We start from the raw sequence: 19872 nt of genomic DNA, 5'->3' as shown, positions 1-19872 counted from the left end.
TTGTTTTCTTCTTATGGCTGAATAATATTTCACTGTGTATATATACCACATCTTCTTTATTCATCTACTGATGGACACTTAGGTTGCTTCCTTATCTTGGCTATTGTAAATAGTGCTGCGATAAACATAGGGGTGCATATGTCTTTTTGAAACTGGACTCCTGCATTCTTAGGGTAAAATCCTAGGAGTGGAATTCCTGGGTCAAATGGTATTTCTATTTTGAGTTTTTTGAGGAACCTCCATACTGCTTTCCACAATGGTTGAACTAATTTACATTCCCACCATCAGTGTAGGAGGGTCCCCCCTTTCCAGGAGTCTTTATTTTTGAAATGTGGGAATGAGCCCTATAAACTGGGAGTTCAGAGGACTAGATTTCTGCCAGTTTTTTTATGGGAGGTGCTAGGGTGGGAGAGAGTGAAGAGAAGAATGGAAGACCATGTAATGTGGGCTTGGATGGATGAGACGCACGAGTTTGGAACAGTAAACGACTAGATTCCGGCATGGGGGTGGGAACAGGGGATGGGGCTAGAGGGCAGCCGGACTCGGGAGGGTGTGACAGGCCATGGCTCCAGGGGGTTGGTGTCCCGTACTAGCAATGTGATTCCCTCCTAGTCTCTATAAAAGCAGAGGGGTCGTGAATCGTGGCCCGGGGGCGGCGGCTGTGACGCGGGGGAGTGCCCAGAGGACGGGGCGGGTCCAGGGGGCGGGTTCTGGGGTGTGGGCGGGGCGCCGTAGCCGAGGCCCGGAAGCGGACGGAGGCGGCTCCGGTCCCCTCGTCTGCCTGCCATGGATGAGGCAGATCGGCAGCTCCTGCGGCGGTGCCGGGTGCGGCTGGTCAGCGAGCTGCAGGTGGCCGCGCTCTGGGATGCTCTACTGAGCCGCGGTCTCTTCACGCTCGCCATGATCGAGGACATTCAGGTGCGCCCCGCGCCGCGCGCAGACTTCGGGTCACTGGCGGGGACAGCGAGGCCGCGCGCAGGGGGCTGCTGGAGCCACACATGACTGAATGGCCGAGCTCCTGCCTCCCGGCTGCGCCACCCAGCACCCACCCTTTGGGGAACCATTGTGTGGGAACCCCATTTTTCCTCAGGACATCGAGCCCACTAGATCGCCTAGCGAAAGCAGGCAACACAGACCCCTCTGCCACGGTTTGCTAAAGGGGTTGCACGCCCCAGCCTGCACCGTCGGCGGCTGCCCCACTGGGCTTCTTGAGGCCGTGGAGGCAGGTGTGCGTTTCCTCCTACAGCACGGAGGTTCAGGGGACCCCCTGGAGGTCAGACTGTCTGCCACTGTGTCCCCGAGCAAGTCACTTAGCCTCTTCGAGCCTCAGTTTCCTGGGCTGGGAATGGGGACAACAGCAGTATTGTTGTGAGGGCTAAATGAGAAAATGGATATGGCGCAGGATAGCGTCAGGTGCAAGGGTAAGGTAGCCGGCTGTGCCCAGCCCTCTTCGGTCAGACTTTCTTTCCTATGGTAAGTTGGTTTTGTAAGGGGTTTTGGAGATGAGGGGCCTGGTGCGGGTAATGGAGAGAATAATAACCTCACATATTTGAGGTTCTTTTTAAAGGCACTTTAATTTATTTGTATTACTTGTTGACCCCCTCCACCCCCCAACACAGGCCTGTGAGGTAAGGGGGTTACTGGAGGTGTTCCCTACAGTGAGGTGCAGTGGGGTGTGTAGCTTTCTGGAGGCCCATGGCCAGTGGCCTGTGGGTGGCTTGCAGGTCAGGTGTCTGGTTTCTCTATTATCCAGGAGCTTGGCCTGACCCAGTGAGGATGTCTTTAATAGGACAAATATATGGAAAATAACCAATGAATACTATTAAAATAAGACTTATGCTGTGGGGCCTGTACTGAGGTGTGGAAATGGTTTGAGGTCATATCCTTACCTTCAGGCACACTGACAGGGGCTCTAAGCTCAAATACCCACTGAGGCCCAAAGGGTAGGCATTGTAGTAGGCCTCCCTCCCGCCAGCTCCAGCTAGGTATGGTCATACTAGAATGCTGGCCCTGTGTTGCCAGATTTTGCATGTTTTGAAAGAGAAGCTGAAATTCTTGATTTTAATGTCAAAATTCCCTGATTTGAAATGTCAGCAACGCATTGAGATTTTTAAAAGGACATTGTGTGAACAATGAGCTGCCATCTTGCCACACCTAGTATGGCTGAGCCATGTATCTAGGTCCTCATCCTGGCTTTGTTATGTATTACAAGTGCAATATTAGCAAGTCCCTTTCTGGGACTCAATTTCCCTCATCTGTAAAGTGGGGGTATGTGTAATTCAACCCTGTAAGGTTGTTGAGGGGGTCTAAGTGGATGATGCATTTAATACAATGTCTGTCTTACCATGAGTGTTCATTTAATGTTGTGAGAGATCAGAAAACCTGATCCACTTGCACAGAAGTGGCATGTAGCTGTTTCGCTAGTTCTAATTATCTTCTGTGACACTATAGGTAGGTCTATGTTGATCAATACAACAGCCGTTTGCCACCTATCCTATTTAAATGTAAATGTGAGGTAATTAAAATTAAGCAAAATAAAAAATTCAGCTCCTCAGTTGTAGCATATGTGCTCAGTAGCCATGCATGGCCGACGGCTACCATATGGACAATACAGATAAAGAGCATTTCCATCATCACAGAAAGTTCTCTTAGTACTGCTGTAGGATATGTGAGGACAGGGTCGTGTCTTATTGCTGTGTGGGCCTGAGGAACCTTGCCTAGAGCTGGGTCTCCAAGGACAGCTAGCAGGTGGCAAGCATCTTTCTCCTGCTGATCCGCCCCACTGTCCCGCCACCTGCCAACCTTGACCATTCCTGCCTCTTCACAGTCCATCCAGTGAATGCCCAAATCCTGCCGATTCTCTCTCCTTATTCATTTAGTCTGTCTTCTCATCTCTCTCCACTCCATCTGCACTGTTTTTACCGCCATCTGACCTGACTGGGGCTCACTCCCTTCCACTGTCCATCCTGCCCCCAGAGTGATTTTTCTAAAAGGCAGATCCGACTGTCACTTGCCTTCAAACTCTTCAGAGGCTCCTCGCAGCTTTTGTGTCATGACCGCGCAAAGGCCTTATTCCTCACTGCTGTTTCCTATCCCTGCTTATATTTCTAGTTTCTCTCAATTCGCTATTCACTTCCTAATGTTCTCTGGGGTCTCAGCTAAGACACCCCCTCCTGGAGGCTTCCCTGGTCCCCCAAGGCTGAGCTGGGTACCCCTGCACCATCCTCAGCCCTCCTGGTATTTCTCTCCTTGGTGCGTTACTGTGGAGTTGTCTGTTTGCATCCCTAACTAGACGTGTGCTCCTTTGCTCAATGAGGACTAAGACTGTTCACGACTGTATTTTCAGCACTTATACAGCTCTGGGCACATACCAGATGCCTCCAAAATACCAGCTGAATAGATAAGCAAAGGCTGGCAAGTGGTACACAGTTAAGTACAGGCCCAATTTGTGCCCATGTGCCTGATTGTTTAGACTTATACTAGATGGGGAATGGATGGACAAGGTGAGAGTCCCATGAAATGGTGTGGATAATAGTGCCATGTCTTTCTTTCCAAACAGCATGCAGGATGTGGGTCTCGGAGTGACCAGGCCAGGCAGCTGATCATAGATCTAGAGACTCGAGGGAGCCAGGCCCTTCCTTTGTTCATCTCCTGCTTAGAGGACACAGGCCAGGATATGCTGGCTTCATTACTAAGAACGAGTGGACAAGCAGAGAAGCAGGGTCCAGAAGCCATCAGACCCCTGGACCTCAGGCCTGGGGTGCCCAGACCAATGGGCACTGAACGAGAGGAGCTGACAGTGAAGCAGGAGCCAGCAAAGCCAACCCCAGGTGCACTTGCTACAGTGGTGCTACGGCCTGAGGAGCTCTGGCCAGCCAAGCCCAGGCCAACGGTTGTCAGACCAGAGGTGCCCAGGCCAGTGGACTGTGGTTCTGGCGTTTTCAGTGATGTCTGTGAGTACTGAGAGTGGTTGGTGGGTGGTCAGACCTATGAGGTTCATGTGCTTGGATGTCCAAACCCCTTGCCAGATTTGAGAAGTTCTCAGCCATTCTTTCTTTTTTTGTCTTTTTAAGCAGAAGTATAATTTATTGAAAAGACATGTGGTAGTTTTTTTTTATTAAGGTATCATTGATATACACTCTTGTGAAGGTTTCACAAGAAAAACAATGTGGTTGCTACATTCACCCATATTTTCGAGTCCCCCCTCCATATACTATTACAGTCACTGTCCATCAGTGTAGTAAGATGCCACAGAGTCACTACTTGTCTTCTCTGTGCAACACTGTCTTCCCCATGATCCTCCCCACACCATGTGTACTAATCATAATGCCCCTCAATCCCCTTCTCCCTCCCTCCCCACCTGCCCTCCCTCACCCCTCCCCTTTGGTAACCGCTAGTCCCTTCTTGGAGTCTGTGAGTCTGCTGCTGTTTTGTTCCTTCAGTTTTGGTCCGTTGTTATACTCCACAAATGAGGGAAATCATTTGGTATTTGTCTTTTTCCGCCTGGCTTATGTCACTGAGCATAATACCCTCTAGCTCCCTCCAGTTTATTGCAAATGGTAGGATTTGTTTCTTATCGGCCATTATTTCTTTAAATAAGCTTTCTGCCCCTTTCTCCCTCTTTTCTTCTGGGACTCCAATAATTCAGATTGTTTTCTTTTAATGATGGCCCATAGTTCATGTAGGCTTTTCTTTACTCTTTCACTCTTGTTATTATCTTTTGAGTGGATAATTTCAAATGACTTGCCTTCTAGTTCACAGATTCTTCTGCCTGATCGAGTCTGGTATTGATGCTGGCTGTAGCATTTTTCATTTCATAATTGTATCCTCCAGTTCCAGACTTTCTCTTTCATTCTTTTTAAATATTTTTCTCTCTTTTAAGCTTCTCGTTTTGTTCGTGTATTGTTTTCCTGATTCCACTGAATTGTCTTTCTGTGTTTCCTTGTAGTTCGAGCTTCCTTAAAACAACAATTTTGAATTCTTTATCAGGAAGATGACAGGTTTCTGTGTATTTGGGGTTGGTTACTGGAAAATTATTGTATTCCTTTGGTAGTGTCATATTTCCTTGATTTTTCCTGTTCCTTGACTTGTTGGGTTGCTGTCTGTGCATTTGGGGAAGGAGTCACCTCCCTCAGTCTTTATTGACTAGCTTCTTCCTTGCAGCCAGTCTAGGAACTTTTTTTGCACCAACAGTGTGCTGGAACTTTTCTCCCGGATTTCCGGACTTCCCATAGGCACCCTTGTCCATGCGTGACTGTCAAAATTGGTGTTCTTTGTGGGAGGAGGTGGAAAAAGTTCTTATTCTGTCATTTTGATGATGTCACTCTCTCATTTTTGCGGATCATTTACTGCTGATTCAGGGGATGGGCGAATTCCTCCATAGCGGATGACAGTTATATTTTTGGGGTGCAGTAGAATTTTGGAAATGAGCGATTGTTTCAGATTTAAGGCTGTGGACTAATGGGAGTCTTCAGGCTAAGTAAAAATGTCTACTTTTAAAAGTGGCATGGGCCTGCTTTTCTGGCATGACGTTTTGACTGGTGAGAGGATAGTTCCTAGCAAGGGATCCAGGCTCTTTCTGGGTTATGAATGGCACTATTGTTCGATCACCAGTATAGGCTCCAACATGACTTGGAAATAGCCACCATGTTCTCTTTGTTTAAAAAAAAACAAAAAGCCCTGCTAAGTTACAGACTGGTGGTCAGTTGAACTTTGAACTTCTTGCCCATTGAAACGAAAACTCTTTTGACACTGAAGGGAAAATGACCACCTTTATCCATTCATTCTGTGCATATTTTCCAAGGACTTAATGGTGTGGCAGGTTCCATAAAGTCTATAGAGAGGGAGCACCTGCTCTCCCAGGGCTTCCCATCCGCCCTGCTGGCCTAGCATTTCAAATAAATGGAATCACATCGTTTATACTCCTCTGCCTTTCTTCCCTCAGGGTAATGTTATCCTGGTTGTCCATGGCATTGCGTGTATCAGTACATTATTCCTTGTCAGGTTGTGTAGTGTCCCTTGTCTGGCTGTTTTCACAATTTGTTTATCAACTTGTTAATGTATATTGGAGTTGTTTGTGGTTTGGGGCATTTTGAGTAACAGTTCAGAGGTCATTTACAGCCCAGTATTTTTGTGCCCTTTGCACTCATTTCTCTTGCATGTACGTCTGGGAGTGAAATTGCTGGCCAGAGGGCAGGTGTGTGTTTAGCTTTATTGGAAACTTTGAGGCAGTTCTGCAAGGTGGCTGTGCCCCTTGACCCCCACCCCCCAGCAGGGCCTGAGGGTTCCCAAGTCCTCACCCCTCCCTGTTTCTGTGGGGCTGTCCTCAGAGCCCCTGCCCCTCTCCTGTGAGGCCCTGGCATTCACGTTTTTCCCTCTTTCTCCAGGTGGTCAGCTTTCAAGGGAAAACGTCGATTTGGTGAGTCTTCATATGACTTGGGGCCAGTTGCACTGACTTCGGGCTTTTCTGCTCTGCACTCACCCGCTCCTTCCCCGTAGCTGTGTCTGGAGCCCAGGGAGCCCAGCCTGGTTGGAGAGGCAGTCCCCGTCCCAGGCCCCATATGGCTTCCTGGAGCAGCTCACCAACCCTGTTCTTTTCTCATCTGTAAAGTCAGGGCTCAGGCCCAGCAGGGGGTGGACTTCAGAAATGACTGTGGAACCGAGTCCCTCAGTCTCCTTCACAGCATTTATGGTGTGACTCTGTTTGCTAGCCCTGGGCTCGGTGCTAGGATTCCTGGGAACAGACCACTCATGTTTCTGGCCCTCATGGAGCCGTCAGCCTTGCAGAGACTAGTTAGACCAATAAATAAATAACTGTGCATAGTGTTGAATACTATATAACAAAATGAGTAGCCTCCTGGGAGAGAATTCCGAAGGAGACGTCAGTGCTCTGCAGGTGGGCTGAGCACAGGTCTGCCAACACAGCCACCCGCTCCCCTGAACTGGACGGTCTGTAAGGTTGTTATGGGGTGAATGTTGAAGGTTGTTGGATTTCTAAGCTAACAACTCCTATCCTTGAATGCCACCATGGGAGCTGATCTTCTCTTAGCTATTCTTATGCCACACAGCCAGGATTCATCCAGCTGGTTTGCAATCTGTTTGCTTCTGCCCTGGAATGCTGGGTATAGAAGCTGCTACTCCTTCAGAGAGAGAGCAGACCCCATTACCCATCCCAGCTCCCCAGAATGCCCACTGCACATGTGAAAAGCAGGGGGTCACCTTCCCTCCTGAGGAGGGCAGTGAGACTTCAGGTTACATTGCTCCCTCTGCTTGGGCAGTCATACGTCCTGAATGTGGACCCCTGTGGCCTCTGCCTCATTATCAACAATGTGAACTTCAGCCTCAATTCGGGGCTCAGCCCGCGCACTGGCTCCAATATCGACTGTGAGAAGTTGCAACGATGCTTCAGTTCCCTACATTTCATGGTGGAGGTGGAGTATGACCTAACCGCCCAGGTACAGTCACTGTCGGTGGAGAGGGATGTGGGGGGCAGGCTAGGGCAGTGTCCTGAGAGAGGCCCCGAAACCTAGCAACTCCCTTAGGACTGTGGGACCATGAGAGGTGGTATGACTCAGTTGTTAATAGTTCAAGCTTCAGACTCAGACACCTGGGGTGAGAACTGGCGCTCCCACTACCTTCTGTGTGACCCCTGATCCTTAGTTTCCTGTCTAGATGGCAAGAATAGCGCTCGCCTCCTCAGGGCATCGTGACAATTAAGTAATAGCACCCAAGCACAGCACCTCTTCCCCAAGAATGGTAGCCACTGGGACTGTTACACCTGTCATTGCTTTGGTCTGGCCCAGGAAGCAGGAAAAGGGCTCTGCCCAGGCCCTTGGGTGGGCCTAGGCTGGTGACCTGAGCCCCCAGTGTCCTGGTTCACCTGCACTTTCTCTTGTAGCAAATGGTCCAGGCTTTTGTGGAGCTGGCGCGGCAGGACCACAGCACCCTGGACTGCTGCGTGGTGGTCATCCTCTCTCATGGCTGTGAGGTAGGAGGCCCCAGCAACTCGGGCAGGTGTCTGGGCAGGCTGCGCCCAGAGGCTGAGCAGAGCCCTGTCCCTTGTTGGGTCCAGCTCACCCCAGCCTTGTGGGAAGAGCCACGGGGCCCTGCCCACCTGCTGTTGTTTTCCCAGGAGCCATCTGGTCCTCTGAGGAGTTGGATGCTGCTCTTGGGTGGGACGGTGTTCTTGGGAGAAGCCATCTGGGAGAGGCAGGGAGGAGACAGGCTGTGCTCACAAAACTCCTCCCTGCAGTCTTTGTTCAGAGCTGGGTACTGCCCACAGGAGCCCCCAGCTACTGCCTGGGTCCTGCTGGGCGGTGTTCTGGGCCTTGGCCTCTGGCTGGGAGTCGGCACTCCGGGCTTGGCCACTAATGTGCTGGGTCCTTGCGGCCAAGCCCCGCTCCTTCCTGGGCCGCAGTTCCCTCACCTTTTAAGTTGAGGGGTTGGACAGATCAGAAAGTTCCAAGCTGGGGGCCTGTGGTTCCCCTGTGGGTTGCACAGTGTTTTCAGTGCTGGCAACTTTCACACAGAAATCAAGATTTCCAGCTTCTCTTGAGAAACCACAGAAGTCTGGCCTTGCCAGGCCAGCATCCTCACAGAGCGGAACCCTGACCTGTAGCTGGGCTGGGGCAGCCCCTTTGGTCCTTTTAGTCATGGTGTGGCCCCTGGACTGGCACTATGGGCACCACCTGGGAGCTCGAGAAATGCAGATTCTTAGGCCTCATACCTGACCTCTTCGTTCAGGGCCTGCACATTCACAGGGTCCCCTGCATGTAGAGTTTGAGCAGAATTGATCCAGCAGAGGTTCTCAACATCTAGCTGCTTCAGAGGTGCCTGAAGGACCAGAGTGCTGGCCCCCGTGACCAGAGCTTCTGGTGTAGGAGTCTGGGTGGGGCCCAGGAACTGGCATGCCTTCCAGGTTCCCAGGTAATGCCGATGGATGCTGCTGGCCCGGGGACCATGCTTTGCGGACCCCCGATCTAAAAGGTGGCCAGTGCTCTCAGCTGGCCCCTATAAGCACGGGAGTTTGAGGCCCTTGCAATCGATGTTGACCGCGGCCCACCCAGAGCTAACCTGCCCTGCCTCAGTCAGCCTCGGGCCCTTGGCTGGGACCTTCTACATGCTCGGTCCCCACAAAGCCTCTGAACAGGCTGGTGGCTTCCTACCTCAGCTTCTTCATTTTATAACCAAGGTTCTTGGTTTTCTAGGCCAGCCACCGCCAGCTCCCAGGGGCCGTTTATGGCACAGATGGATGTTCTGTGTCCATTGAGAAAATCGTGAAGATCTTCAATGGAGCCCACTGCCCCAGCTTGGGAGGGAAGCCCAAGCTCTTTTTCATCCAGGCCTGCGGCGGAGGTAAGCAGACCTCAGCCTCCTTGCAGATGAAACTAGTGGGGAAGTTGCTGCTGCCCTCATGATGTCCAAGGGGTCTCTCCAGGTGGCCAGAGGGTCCCAAACAGGCTCACTGTTGTCCAAGTGGCAGCACCTGCCTCTAGCCAGAGGCGGCCTCAGCTTTGTCCAGCCTTGTGAGGTCAGATGCTCCTTGTGCGATAGCATCAGGGGCTCCTTGTTCTTTGGCAACTTCAATTCCAGAGGCTTGGCGAAAATAAGTAAAGCAGAGAGAGAAAAAACATCTGCTTTCATTCTCCTTATTATCATTACCCCGACCTCCGTCATCTAGACCCCCTCTGGCCTATCCCAGAGAAGGGAGGCCAGACCTGAATTAACTATTGGAATTCCTAAGGGCCCAGGTACTGGGACTTCTGTAATTTTTTAGGATTATTTGGACTGTTTGTTGTTTTGCCATATGCCCTGACTTTCAACCCAACCCCTACTTCACTGTTACCTGGTTTCCTTATAAAATAAAAAGAGAGGGAAGAGAGAACAGTGTGTTTCCTGGATTGTGGGACAGGGTGGGAGAGGTGGGGAACAGTGGGAATTCTGTCCCAGGGAATCCCCTCTGCCCAGGGCTCCCCAGGGGCTGGGATGTCTGGAAAGCCTATCAGTTCCTCCTCCATTGGCCTGATCTGCCAGAGAAGTGGGCATTGTCATACCATAATGCTGTCCAGCCTGCCCGAGGTGGGTCATATGTGCCAATGGCCTGGAACATGGGCACCTGTGGCATGCTCTTCTGCACATGATCATCTGTCCCATACTGTTCCATGGTGGCAGGGCTGGGGTGAGGGGGTGGGTTGTCTGGGAGAGCAGGCTCTGGTCACATGATGGGTCTGAAAAGGGCTTACTGAGCACCTGCTGTATTCACCAGACTGTGTGTTAGTTGCTGAGAAACAGGACAGACAGGGTCTTTGCATCCTAGAATTTATAATTTGCCTGGAACTATATTAAATCACCATCATGATCCAGGCCCATTACTTGGCCATGAGTGACTAAGAACACTGGCTAAATCCTGGCTCAGCTATTTTCTCCCCGTACAACCATGAGCCAGTTAATCTCTAGAAGTATTGGCAAGTGGAGATAATAACAGAGCCCACGACATAGCATTACTGTGATAGTAGCTAGTGTACAGATAACATGGTGCTGGGTTCATTTTCATAACTGCACACCTGGCCTTCCCCTTCCCCTGACCCCAGAGGACCTAGTGTGACATGTGTCCCCTTCCCTTCTCCCAGCCACCAGGACAGTTACTCAGAGTAATGATAATAGGAAGGGGGAGAGGCTGCTGCTTTGGGGGTTGTAAAAATCCTTTCTAACTCATCTTTTTTCGTATGATCCAGAATGTGAACATTGTTCTTACTCTGAAGCATAGGGTCCTTCCTTCTGTGACCCAAATGAAAGGTGAAATGGGCAAGGGAATTAGGATTGGAGTGGAGCTGGGACGCGGGCTTCCAGGGGAAGTTGCAGGGAGTCGGCCTTCTGGCCCCGTGTCGCTCATGTCTGTTCTCAGCAGCACGGGGGATCTTTGCGGTGTCACTCTTTGGACTCCTTAGCAGGGCCTGCGATGCCCTTGGTGATCTGGCCAAGGCCACTTGGCCTCCCACAACCTTTCCAGGATGTCATAGTCTCTGGCTTGTTCCTCAGCCTGCCATGTACCATTCCTCTGCCTTGTCTCCTGGCCAGCTCTTAATCATCCATCCTCCTGGTTCTCAGTGATTGTCACCACCTCCAGGAAGTCTTCCCTAAAGACCCTCTTCCTTGTACAAAGTCAGGGTTAGCTGGCCTGGTGCTCATGAAGCCCAGTTCTTCCCTTGATGTGGCATCTGCTCCTCAGATCCAGAGGGCCTCATCCCCTGGTCAGCTCTCCGAGTGCAGGGCCAGACCGTCTACCTACAGCTTGGGTCCCCAGGCTGGCACAAAGCTCATAGTATGATTGTATTTTACATGGATTCTAATTACTTGAATGTGAAATAAGACCATATAAAAATATCTGTGAGCAATATTTGAAATAATATAGACACCCGCCATTAAAAATAAAACCACAACAGCCCACTGGGAGCAGCAAGAGTTCAAGGCTGGAATGCAGAGATTAAGACGCTCCTTTGGAATTCGGGTCCCTGCTCAGTCCCTGGCAGGCTGTGCAATCATGCGTTTAATGCTATGGCCACACGGAGGCGGCACGTCAGCTGAGAAAAGAAATACAGAAATATCCATACTCTGTGTTACTGTCCCTTGGGGTGTCCTGTGGTTTACATGCATCTGAATATCTGTGCTAGATTTTGGCAACTCTTCGGTTGCTATTTGAAAATTCACTGTTCTTACAATTTAGAAAAATTAAAAAATCCTCTACCATGTCATCTACCCCTTCATTAAGAAGTAGCGTGGGCACCAGGGCAGAACAACATGCCTCAAAATCAGTAACGGTGTTGGCATGCCTGGGAGTATGGTGATACGTGACATGGTGTGACGCCCTTGGCCATACCTGAGTGGCCCCTTTTAGGTTGAGCTGTTAATTTTGGGGCAGCCTCTCCAGACTTCAGAGATCATATGACGAGGCAGAAGAACAATGTGCTACAGTGGGTGTGAGTTTTCTGAGCCGAGGGAATAGCTCCTCCACCTGCTGCATATTGATTCTTAGGGGGAAGTTAACCTTGCCTTACAAGGGGCTTTGAATTAATGAGTCCCCTTCAGAACAAAGCTGTGCAGAAAATGCATAACCCTGTAGGCGAGGCCTTCTCATGAGAATCATTGAATGAGGATGGCATGAATGGTGACACAGCTAGCACCCTGTCTGACCTGCTCTCTCCTTTCTCTGTATTCCACTCTTGGATCCTGTTGTCTTCTGTGTTTTCACGGTGGTCCTTCTGCTCAGGCAGAATACTGGCCTCTACACATTAGCTGTGAGAACACGGACAAATTACCAAGTTTCTGAGTCAGCTGTACATGCTGAGAGGTAATAGATGCTGGCGGTTTTTAGTATGGGATTGTCAGAACCATCTCTGTCTTGTCTCTGTCCCTTGCAGATGGGATCCCAGCTTCCTGGGTGCACCATGACCTGCCACCCTCCTTGCTATTTCCCATCATAGGTCCAGCTTGCTCTCCTCCCCAGGGGCCTGCCTGACACTGGCTGCTTCTCCCACCAGGACTGTTCTCCCTTCTCACACTGGGGTCTGGGTCATAGTTACCTGCTCTACAAACTGATCGCTAAGGAATTTCTGGGCTGCTCTGCCCTCTGTCTGCCTTTTACTGAAGCTCTTTTTAGTTGTCTTCTTTCAGAATGGCCTGTTGGGCCCTGCAGTAAGCCGTCCTTCCATGGGACTCATCCCAGGAGGCCTCCTGCAGTGCCACTGCCCTGGGGCTCTGTCGAGCTGTGTGGCCCAAGTCCTGCTCTGCCCCTGTGTGTTCTAGGCCTGCTGCTGCTTCTGGGGACTTTGGATTTTAAAACTAGAAGGACAGAAAATATGACACCTTAAAAGAAAATCATGCAGAATTCTGCGAGCCTGACGCTGCCATCTCATTTCTGCCTAATCTTACCTTTGGGTCTTGGCCCACAGGTGCGGTCTGCTTTTCTCATCTCCCGTTATCCCTGGAACATTTCTCCACATCTGCACAGGCTTCATCAGCACTGGTTTAAATGGCTTTCTAATGTTCTGTCTTAGTGATATGCCCTCACTAATCATTTCCCTAATACTGGCCATTTCGGTGATACCCAATTTTTGACTCATATGACCATTGATGTCTTTATATAGGGGCTTTTGGCTTCACTTATTTCCTTAGGAAATGACTGGGTCAGAAGTCATAAATATCTCCCGAATCCCACTGTCTATGACTAAATGCCTTCTTTGATTCCATAAAAGGATTTGAGATAGCCGAAGGAGTACAAATGATGTAGTAGAACAAAATAGAGAGAGAGGGACTGGAAATGCAGGGAAAGAAGAAAGGGAGCACGTTTGGAATTAGAAATGCATCCTGGGGGGTCCTGCATGCTTGCTGCCAGCGTGACTTTGTGCTTTCCAGCATCCGAGACAAGACGGGGTAACACAGAGTCACTCAGGGACCCACCTGGTTTGGTATTCCTGAGACGGAAGCCGAGAACGACGAGTTGTCTTCCCTCAGTTGTCTTAAAGAGGACAGTGTGATACAGTGATGGTTTCCACAACTGCATTCCTACAAAGATAAAAAAACAGGAACAAGTTTTATACATATATATTTTCATCCAAGTCTTAATGTAAATTAAGGGCATAGTTTTTTAGGTTTGGGCATTTAGCCCCCCCAAATGGAAGGACCCTCCCCCCCAATCTTCTTATTTTGTGTCTTCTTCAGGGCCTGCGTTGGTGTTCTGTGTCCAGGGAGTACCCTGGGTGCGTGTGTCTGTCCCTGGGTCATAAACCATGATTTTAAAGATAGCTTTGTAATGACCCGGGGAAAGTCCTTGTGATGTTGTGATAAGGGAATAAAGCATAATTAGTTGAACCTGCAAATAACCAGGTAAAAACAAATGGACCCAGGATGGGAAGAGACGGAGCAAACCATTAGCCGTGGTTGCTCTGCGTGCTATCAGCATGGGGGGCTGTTTGGAATCCTTATGTTGGAGACTTAATTTGCGAGAGGGCAGAGGCCATAACTGTGGTTAAAAAAAGCCAACGTGACTTTGTGCTTTCCAGCATCTGAGTGGCCAAAGTGGCCAATGCACGTAATACTGGCAGGTTAATTTCACGAGACCAAAAATAGTTCATATTCACTAAAAAACAACAACAAAATCAAAGCCTTCAGAGGTCTGTAAAGGTGCAAAGTGAAAGTCCTCTGCCCATCCCCACTCCCTGTCTTGTTCTGTAGAGGGAGCCTCTTAACAATCGATGTGTTTCCTCCCAGACATTTCTCTCTCTTTCTCTAATCTACCTATCTAGCCATCATATTGTTGTCAAATAGGTCATACTTTACATACTGTTCAGTGATTTTTTGGGGGGTAATTAAAAAAAAATTCAAAACCATTTTTTGGTAAAAGACACATAAAATGTACCATCTCATTCATCTTTAAGTGTACAGCTCAGTGGTATTAAGTACAGTCATATGCTGTGAAGACATCACCACCGTCTCTCCCTGGAACTCCCGATACCGTGAAACGCAAACTGTACACTAATGCCCCCTTCCCCGCTCCCTCCGGCCCCTAGAAACCACTAGTCCATTTTCTGTTTCTATGAATCGGCTACTCTAGGCACCTCCTCTAAAGGGAGTCATGCAGCATTTGTCTTTTAACTGGCATATTTTACTTAGTATTGTCAAGGTCCATTCGTATTATAAGATTTTTTTCAGGATTCCTTTTTATAAGGCTGGATAAAGTAACTTGTTTTTTCATGACATAGAATTGACCATTTTAACCATTCCCAAGTGTCCAATTCAGTGGCAGTAAGTACATTCAGAAAGTACATGATTGTGCCACCGTCACCACCATCCACTCCAAAACTCTCCCATCACCCCAAACAGAAGCTCCACACCCCTCAGCAGGCACTTGTCTGTGCCCCCTCCTCCCAGCCCCTGGCACCGGCCAGTCGGCTCTCCTCTCCATGCTTTGCTTATTCTGGACATTTCATATATTACGTGGCCTTTTGTATCTGGCTTCTTTTACTCGGTATGTTTTCAAGGCCCATCCCCACTGGTATCATGTGTCAGGACTTCAATCCTTTTTAAGCCTGAATAATAGTCCAGTGGAGTCTCCACCCATTCATCTCGTCAGATGGCTGTTGGCCTCTTTGCTGTGGTGAATAATGCTGCTGTGAACAGGGTGTACACGTCTTTGTTTGAACACTGTTTTCTGTTCTTTGGGTGTATATATCTTGCAACTTGTTTTCATAGCTACTTAAAAACTTTCTGCGGTTATCTCCCCCCACCCCAAGTTTTACCTAATGAGTGGGTAAAACTTTGATTTTAGTAAAAGTGAAGCACCTGTTTGGTTCCCTGCTCATGCTGGCCCGGCACTGGCACCTCGGCTGGGGGTGCTGGAGGGCGCCAGGCAGCAAGGGGCAGGGGCTCTGCCCTGTGAGTTTCAGTGACCAGTGGTGTCTGTGCTTCCTGCAGAGCAGAAAGACCCTGGATTTGAGGTGGCCTCCACTTCCTCTGAAGACAGGACCCCTGGTGAGGACACTGAGTCAGACTCTGTCCCGTTCCCAGAAGGGCCGGGCACCTCCGACGAGCCAGACGCCAGGTCCAGTTTGCCCACACCCAGCGACATCCTTGTGTCCTACTCTACCTTCCCAGGTGAGCACCTCAGGGAGTTTGTCCCCCGAGCCAGCAGGGCCTCCCACCTGCCCTAAGAGAACTGCGCTGTGAAGGGAAGAGCTGGGTGCGTGCCTCTTGTCACCTCGTGACCCTAAGCAACTTACTTCCCTCGGAGCCTCCGCTCAGGGCGAGGCAGGCAAAGCAGCAAGGCACCTAGGATGCAAATTTAAGTTGCCTCACCCTGGGCCTGGCCCTGCCTCAGTCTTCTCATCTGTAGAAGGGGAATAGCAATCACAGCTCGGGTTGCTGTGGGGAGTAATAAGGAGGCCAGCACATCACTGAGCACAGGGCCTGGTGCGTAGGAGGTGTGGTCAGTGTTAGTTTCTTTCCTTCCTTATCCGTTGAGTCACTTAACTTTTCCAAGCCTTGGTTTTCTTGTTGGCAAAATGGGAATAAAAAAAATGTCCCAAGTCACAAGGTGGTAGTGAGGATGAAATAATCACGAATGGGACAGAGCGCAGACATGCGGGCGCCCCCACTAGGCATGGGAACAGGTGAGTCTGGAGGCAGCTCCAGCCTGTGTGCACGGGGAGGGGGCGGCTCTCCAGCAAGTGTCTGCCTTTGTCCTTCCAAAGGTTTTGTCTCCTGGAGGGAGACCAAGAGAGGCTCCTGGTACATCGAGACCCTGGTCAGCGTCCTAGAGCAGTGGGCTCACTCTGAAGACCTCCAGACCCTCCTGCTCAGGGTGAGCGCTGCCTTCTCGGGGAGGGGGGCAGCTCCCGGGCGGGGCAGTGCGTCCTCAGGGCCCCAAGCCCAAACCAGAGGTTTATTCTGCATCTTGGCTTGCGTGAGGGTTGGTGCTTTTGCTTCTCTTAGTGCAAGATGTTGCTGCCTGTGGTGATATTTGCACATTATTCAAAGGGCTGCCTTCCCTGGCTCCTCTGAGGTCCCAGGCTGATGCCTCCCACAACCCCCGCTGATGGAGCCTGTCCTCATGCCAGGGCAGGATGGCTCGTGGCCAGAGCATGGCACCCCCAAAGGCAGGTCATCCCCTTCGTCTTACTGTGTAGTCTTCTACACTTGACCCTCAAAAGTCCTGGATCCCTCTTGTATATATCCCTTCTTGGTAGGCCCCAGTGAGAGGACAGGGAGGATGGTCCAGACGGGTTCCAGTCTCACTGAGTGAAATCCCATTCAGAGCAGTTGCTTTCTGTAAAGATCTCGGAGCACACAGGCTCTGCTCACTCGCCTCCTGCTCGGGTATTTGTGCCCTAAGGGGCTGTGAGGGCTGGGACCACTCCTTCCTCTCCGGGAGGCCCTGGCTTGGTGCTCTGCTGAGCAGAGCAGAGGAGAGATGAACTGCAGGTGCAGAGCCACCACCAGGCATGACTCCAGGGGGTGCCCTGCACTATGGCCCTGGGTAAGCAACCCTCACTGGCAGGGGGGCTTCTTAGGATGGGGGTAGGGGTCCATCAGAGCTAAGAAGTACACTCAGTTCCTGGGCCCGATTCCTTCAAGTCTCAACTTTTTAAAAGCAGACCTTTTGATCTGATTTGAACTTCGTGAATTCTTGAATTTTGAAATTTTGAGTTTTGAGCTTTCTTATAGATCCATGTTCTTTAAACTTACCACTCAAGAAGACCGCAGCCAGAGCTGTTTTTAAAGTGCCTGTTCAGTGGCCAGTTGCCGCCCCAGCCTCTGTTTGGAATTCTTGCTTCAGTCAAGAGAACTCACAGACCTCCCTGTGGTTGTGTGTTCACAGGTGGCTAATGCTGTTTCGCAGAAAAGGATTTACAAACAGATGCCTGGTTGTTTTAATTTCCTCCGGAAAAAACTTTTCTTTAAAACATAATGTGGCCGGGACTCCTCATCCTGTCTTCGCTTTCACTCCAAAACCTTCCTGCTCCAGGCTGGTGGCGGCTGAGGCCTGAACTCCCTTATGCTGTGGCTGTCAGGCTTTGAAGGGCTTTGTGGCCTGTAGAGGATCTTCCCTCTCCCCGTGGGTAGCAGACAGGCTCTTAGCAGCTTCCAACCTGGAGACAAAGGACCAGCGATGGAAGAAGAGGAGCAGAAGAATGTCATGGAGACCATGTGACTCTCTACCAGTGGCCTGGACCCTACTAGTGGCTGTGGTCTCTGACCCCTGTGTTTTCTCTAGAGCAGGGCTTCTCAACCTTGGCACTATTGACATTAGGGGCCAGACAGTCCTTTGTTGTCCTGTGCACTGTGGAATGTTTAGCTGTGTCCCCAGCCTCCATTCCACAGATGCAGGTGGCACCTCTCCCTGAGTCGTGACAGCCCGAAAGGTCTTCAGACATTGCCAGATAGCCCCTGAAACTTGAGCCCTACTTGAGAAGCACCGATCTGTAGAAACTGTTGGCTTGAAACAAACCAACATTAGATCATCAAGTTTTGGGATACTAGAGTCTGAACAGGTAAAAAATCTGTGAATCTGAAGTGAAATTAGAAAAAATTGTCAATTTTTCTTATATGGCAGTATTCTTTAAAAAAAAAAATCTTTGGTGAATACAGACTCTCTTTTGCCTATTTCTTGCCTCATTTTGCTCCAACTCTTTGTTCTTTCTTATAAAAAAGACTTGTGCCTTTTGGGAAACATTTCCTCATCTCTTACTTCATTCGATCCCCATCCTATCCCAGGAAGGTGACCGGGCAGGATGCCCTGAGCTCGGAGGTTAAGTCACTTGTCTAGGGGAACACCACTGACCAGTGAAGACACCTGGCTGGGCCCAGGTCTTCCTGAGTCCAGCCGGTGCCTCCAGGTGCCTTCCTGGCTGAAGGACCTCAGGGCAGCCATGCTGTGACAGTGAGATGCTGGGCTTCCCCGGAGAAGGCCCCATCCCCAAGGTCTCCTAAGCTGTCCTCACCCCGGTCTATTTCTTGCTTTTAGGGCTCTGGCTGTGAGGATGGTTTACTAAGAAGACTTTCACCAAGGTGTGATTCATGTAGTTGTCACTCTATTATTCTCCTTCTGTGACCTTTCCAAGTCTGAGACAGTACCCCCGGGACTTCTGATGGTTATTTGCAATCACCTGCAGGACACACACAAGAAAATAATCAGGTTACCCGAGCAGAGCTGTGCTTGGTAGTGTCCCAGCTTTCTCCTTTCAGGGCTGGGCTGCTCCTGTGAGTCAGGTGGCCCCTGCCTGAGGCGCTAAAATGACATTCAGGAGAAAAAGATGTCATCACAGTTTTTCACTGCCGTGTTGGGGGCTTCCTGCAAAGAGAGGTCTTAGCCTGGAGTCCTGTTTGGGCCTGTGAACTCCTAAAAATTATAAGTTGAATGGGTGGATGGGCAGGTCTTAAAATTTCATTTATTTCTCCAAGGGATTGAGAGCCCTGGAAGTGTTAACAACCACCGCTATTTGCAGAGTACCATTGTGTGCTGTTTTCAGAAGCTGTTTAGCAATATCTGTTAAACATTTTAATACACCAGCTCCACGATCCAGGGTGCTGCTGGAGCTCATAGCACAAATACTCAGACCAGTGTAGGAGAAAGTATGTCTGCGGATGTTCATCGCAACAATGTGAGAGCGGAAGACAGGACACAGATGAAAGCCTCATGCCTTATACTCATGCTATGGAATATTATTTAGCTGTTTAAAAGGCTAGATATATGAAGTGACACATAAAATGTGATAATGATGTTAAGGGAAAAGATTAAGCTGCAAAATAGTTTGAAGAGTAAAATCCTACTTTTGGCTTAGAGACTATATATGCACAGATACAGATATTTTATAGATGCCTATAAAGTCCAGAAGACCACACCCCAAACTGTTAATGATTATCTTTGGGGGGTGGCACTGGAGATGTAAAATGAGGGGGACTTCACGGTTTTACTTGATACACTCTTGTATTCTTTGAATATTTTTACCAAGGGTATGTATTGTCTGCTAAAATAAAAGTAAAAATAAAACTGGTGGATGCTGAAGATTCATGTGTTGCTGTCCTTCAATGAATGTTTGTTGAAGGGATGAATGCCTTTGGCCACCTGTCTCCTGTCACGTCACTCCTTGTGCCTTTTGTTAGTGGCTTCCTGACCCTGGCTCGTCACCTGTCTGGGTTGTGCAGGTGGGGTGATCCCAAGTGCCTGTGTGTGATTCTAAGCTGCACATGGAGTGTTCCTGGGCTGGGATCCCTGCAAGGGTTCACTAGCCCCTCTGCAGCTGCCGGGGTGGCCTCCACCAGGGGACAGATGGTTGTCGGCTTGGCCATTCTGGAACCCAGTGCCAGGCAAGTGTGCCT

The 19872-nt window shown here is 49.8% G+C and overlaps 1 protein-coding gene across 2 annotated transcripts; it reads left to right on the top strand.

Annotated features, from left to right (window-relative positions):
* The first annotated feature begins 732 nt into the window (after nt 1-732).
* On the top strand, nt 733-19564 carry CASP9 (caspase 9). Of its 2 annotated transcripts, none has more exons than XM_057499763.1 (9): nt 733-918; nt 3560-3830; nt 6387-6418; nt 7278-7454; nt 7898-7987; nt 9207-9354; nt 15469-15648; nt 16245-16354; nt 17372-19564. In XM_057499763.1, the coding sequence occupies exons 1-9, from the start codon at nt 787-789 to the stop codon at nt 17459-17461; spliced, it is 1230 nt and encodes a 409-aa protein (XP_057355746.1). In that variant the 5' UTR covers nt 733-786; the 3' UTR covers nt 17462-19564. The 2 variants fall into 2 exon arrangements, with proteins under 2 accessions (XP_057355746.1, XP_036770203.2); XM_036914308.2 differs by having other exon boundaries at nt 3560-3953.
* Nucleotides 19565-19872: the final 308 nt, after the last annotated feature.

Source organism: Manis pentadactyla, chromosome 4 (genome assembly GCF_030020395.1).
Source record: "Manis pentadactyla isolate mManPen7 chromosome 4, mManPen7.hap1, whole genome shotgun sequence".
NCBI classification, from domain to species: Eukaryota; Metazoa; Chordata; class Mammalia; order Pholidota; family Manidae; genus Manis; species Manis pentadactyla.
Note: the sequence above shows the minus strand (reverse complement) of the source record. Positions and strands in the feature narration are given on the sequence as shown.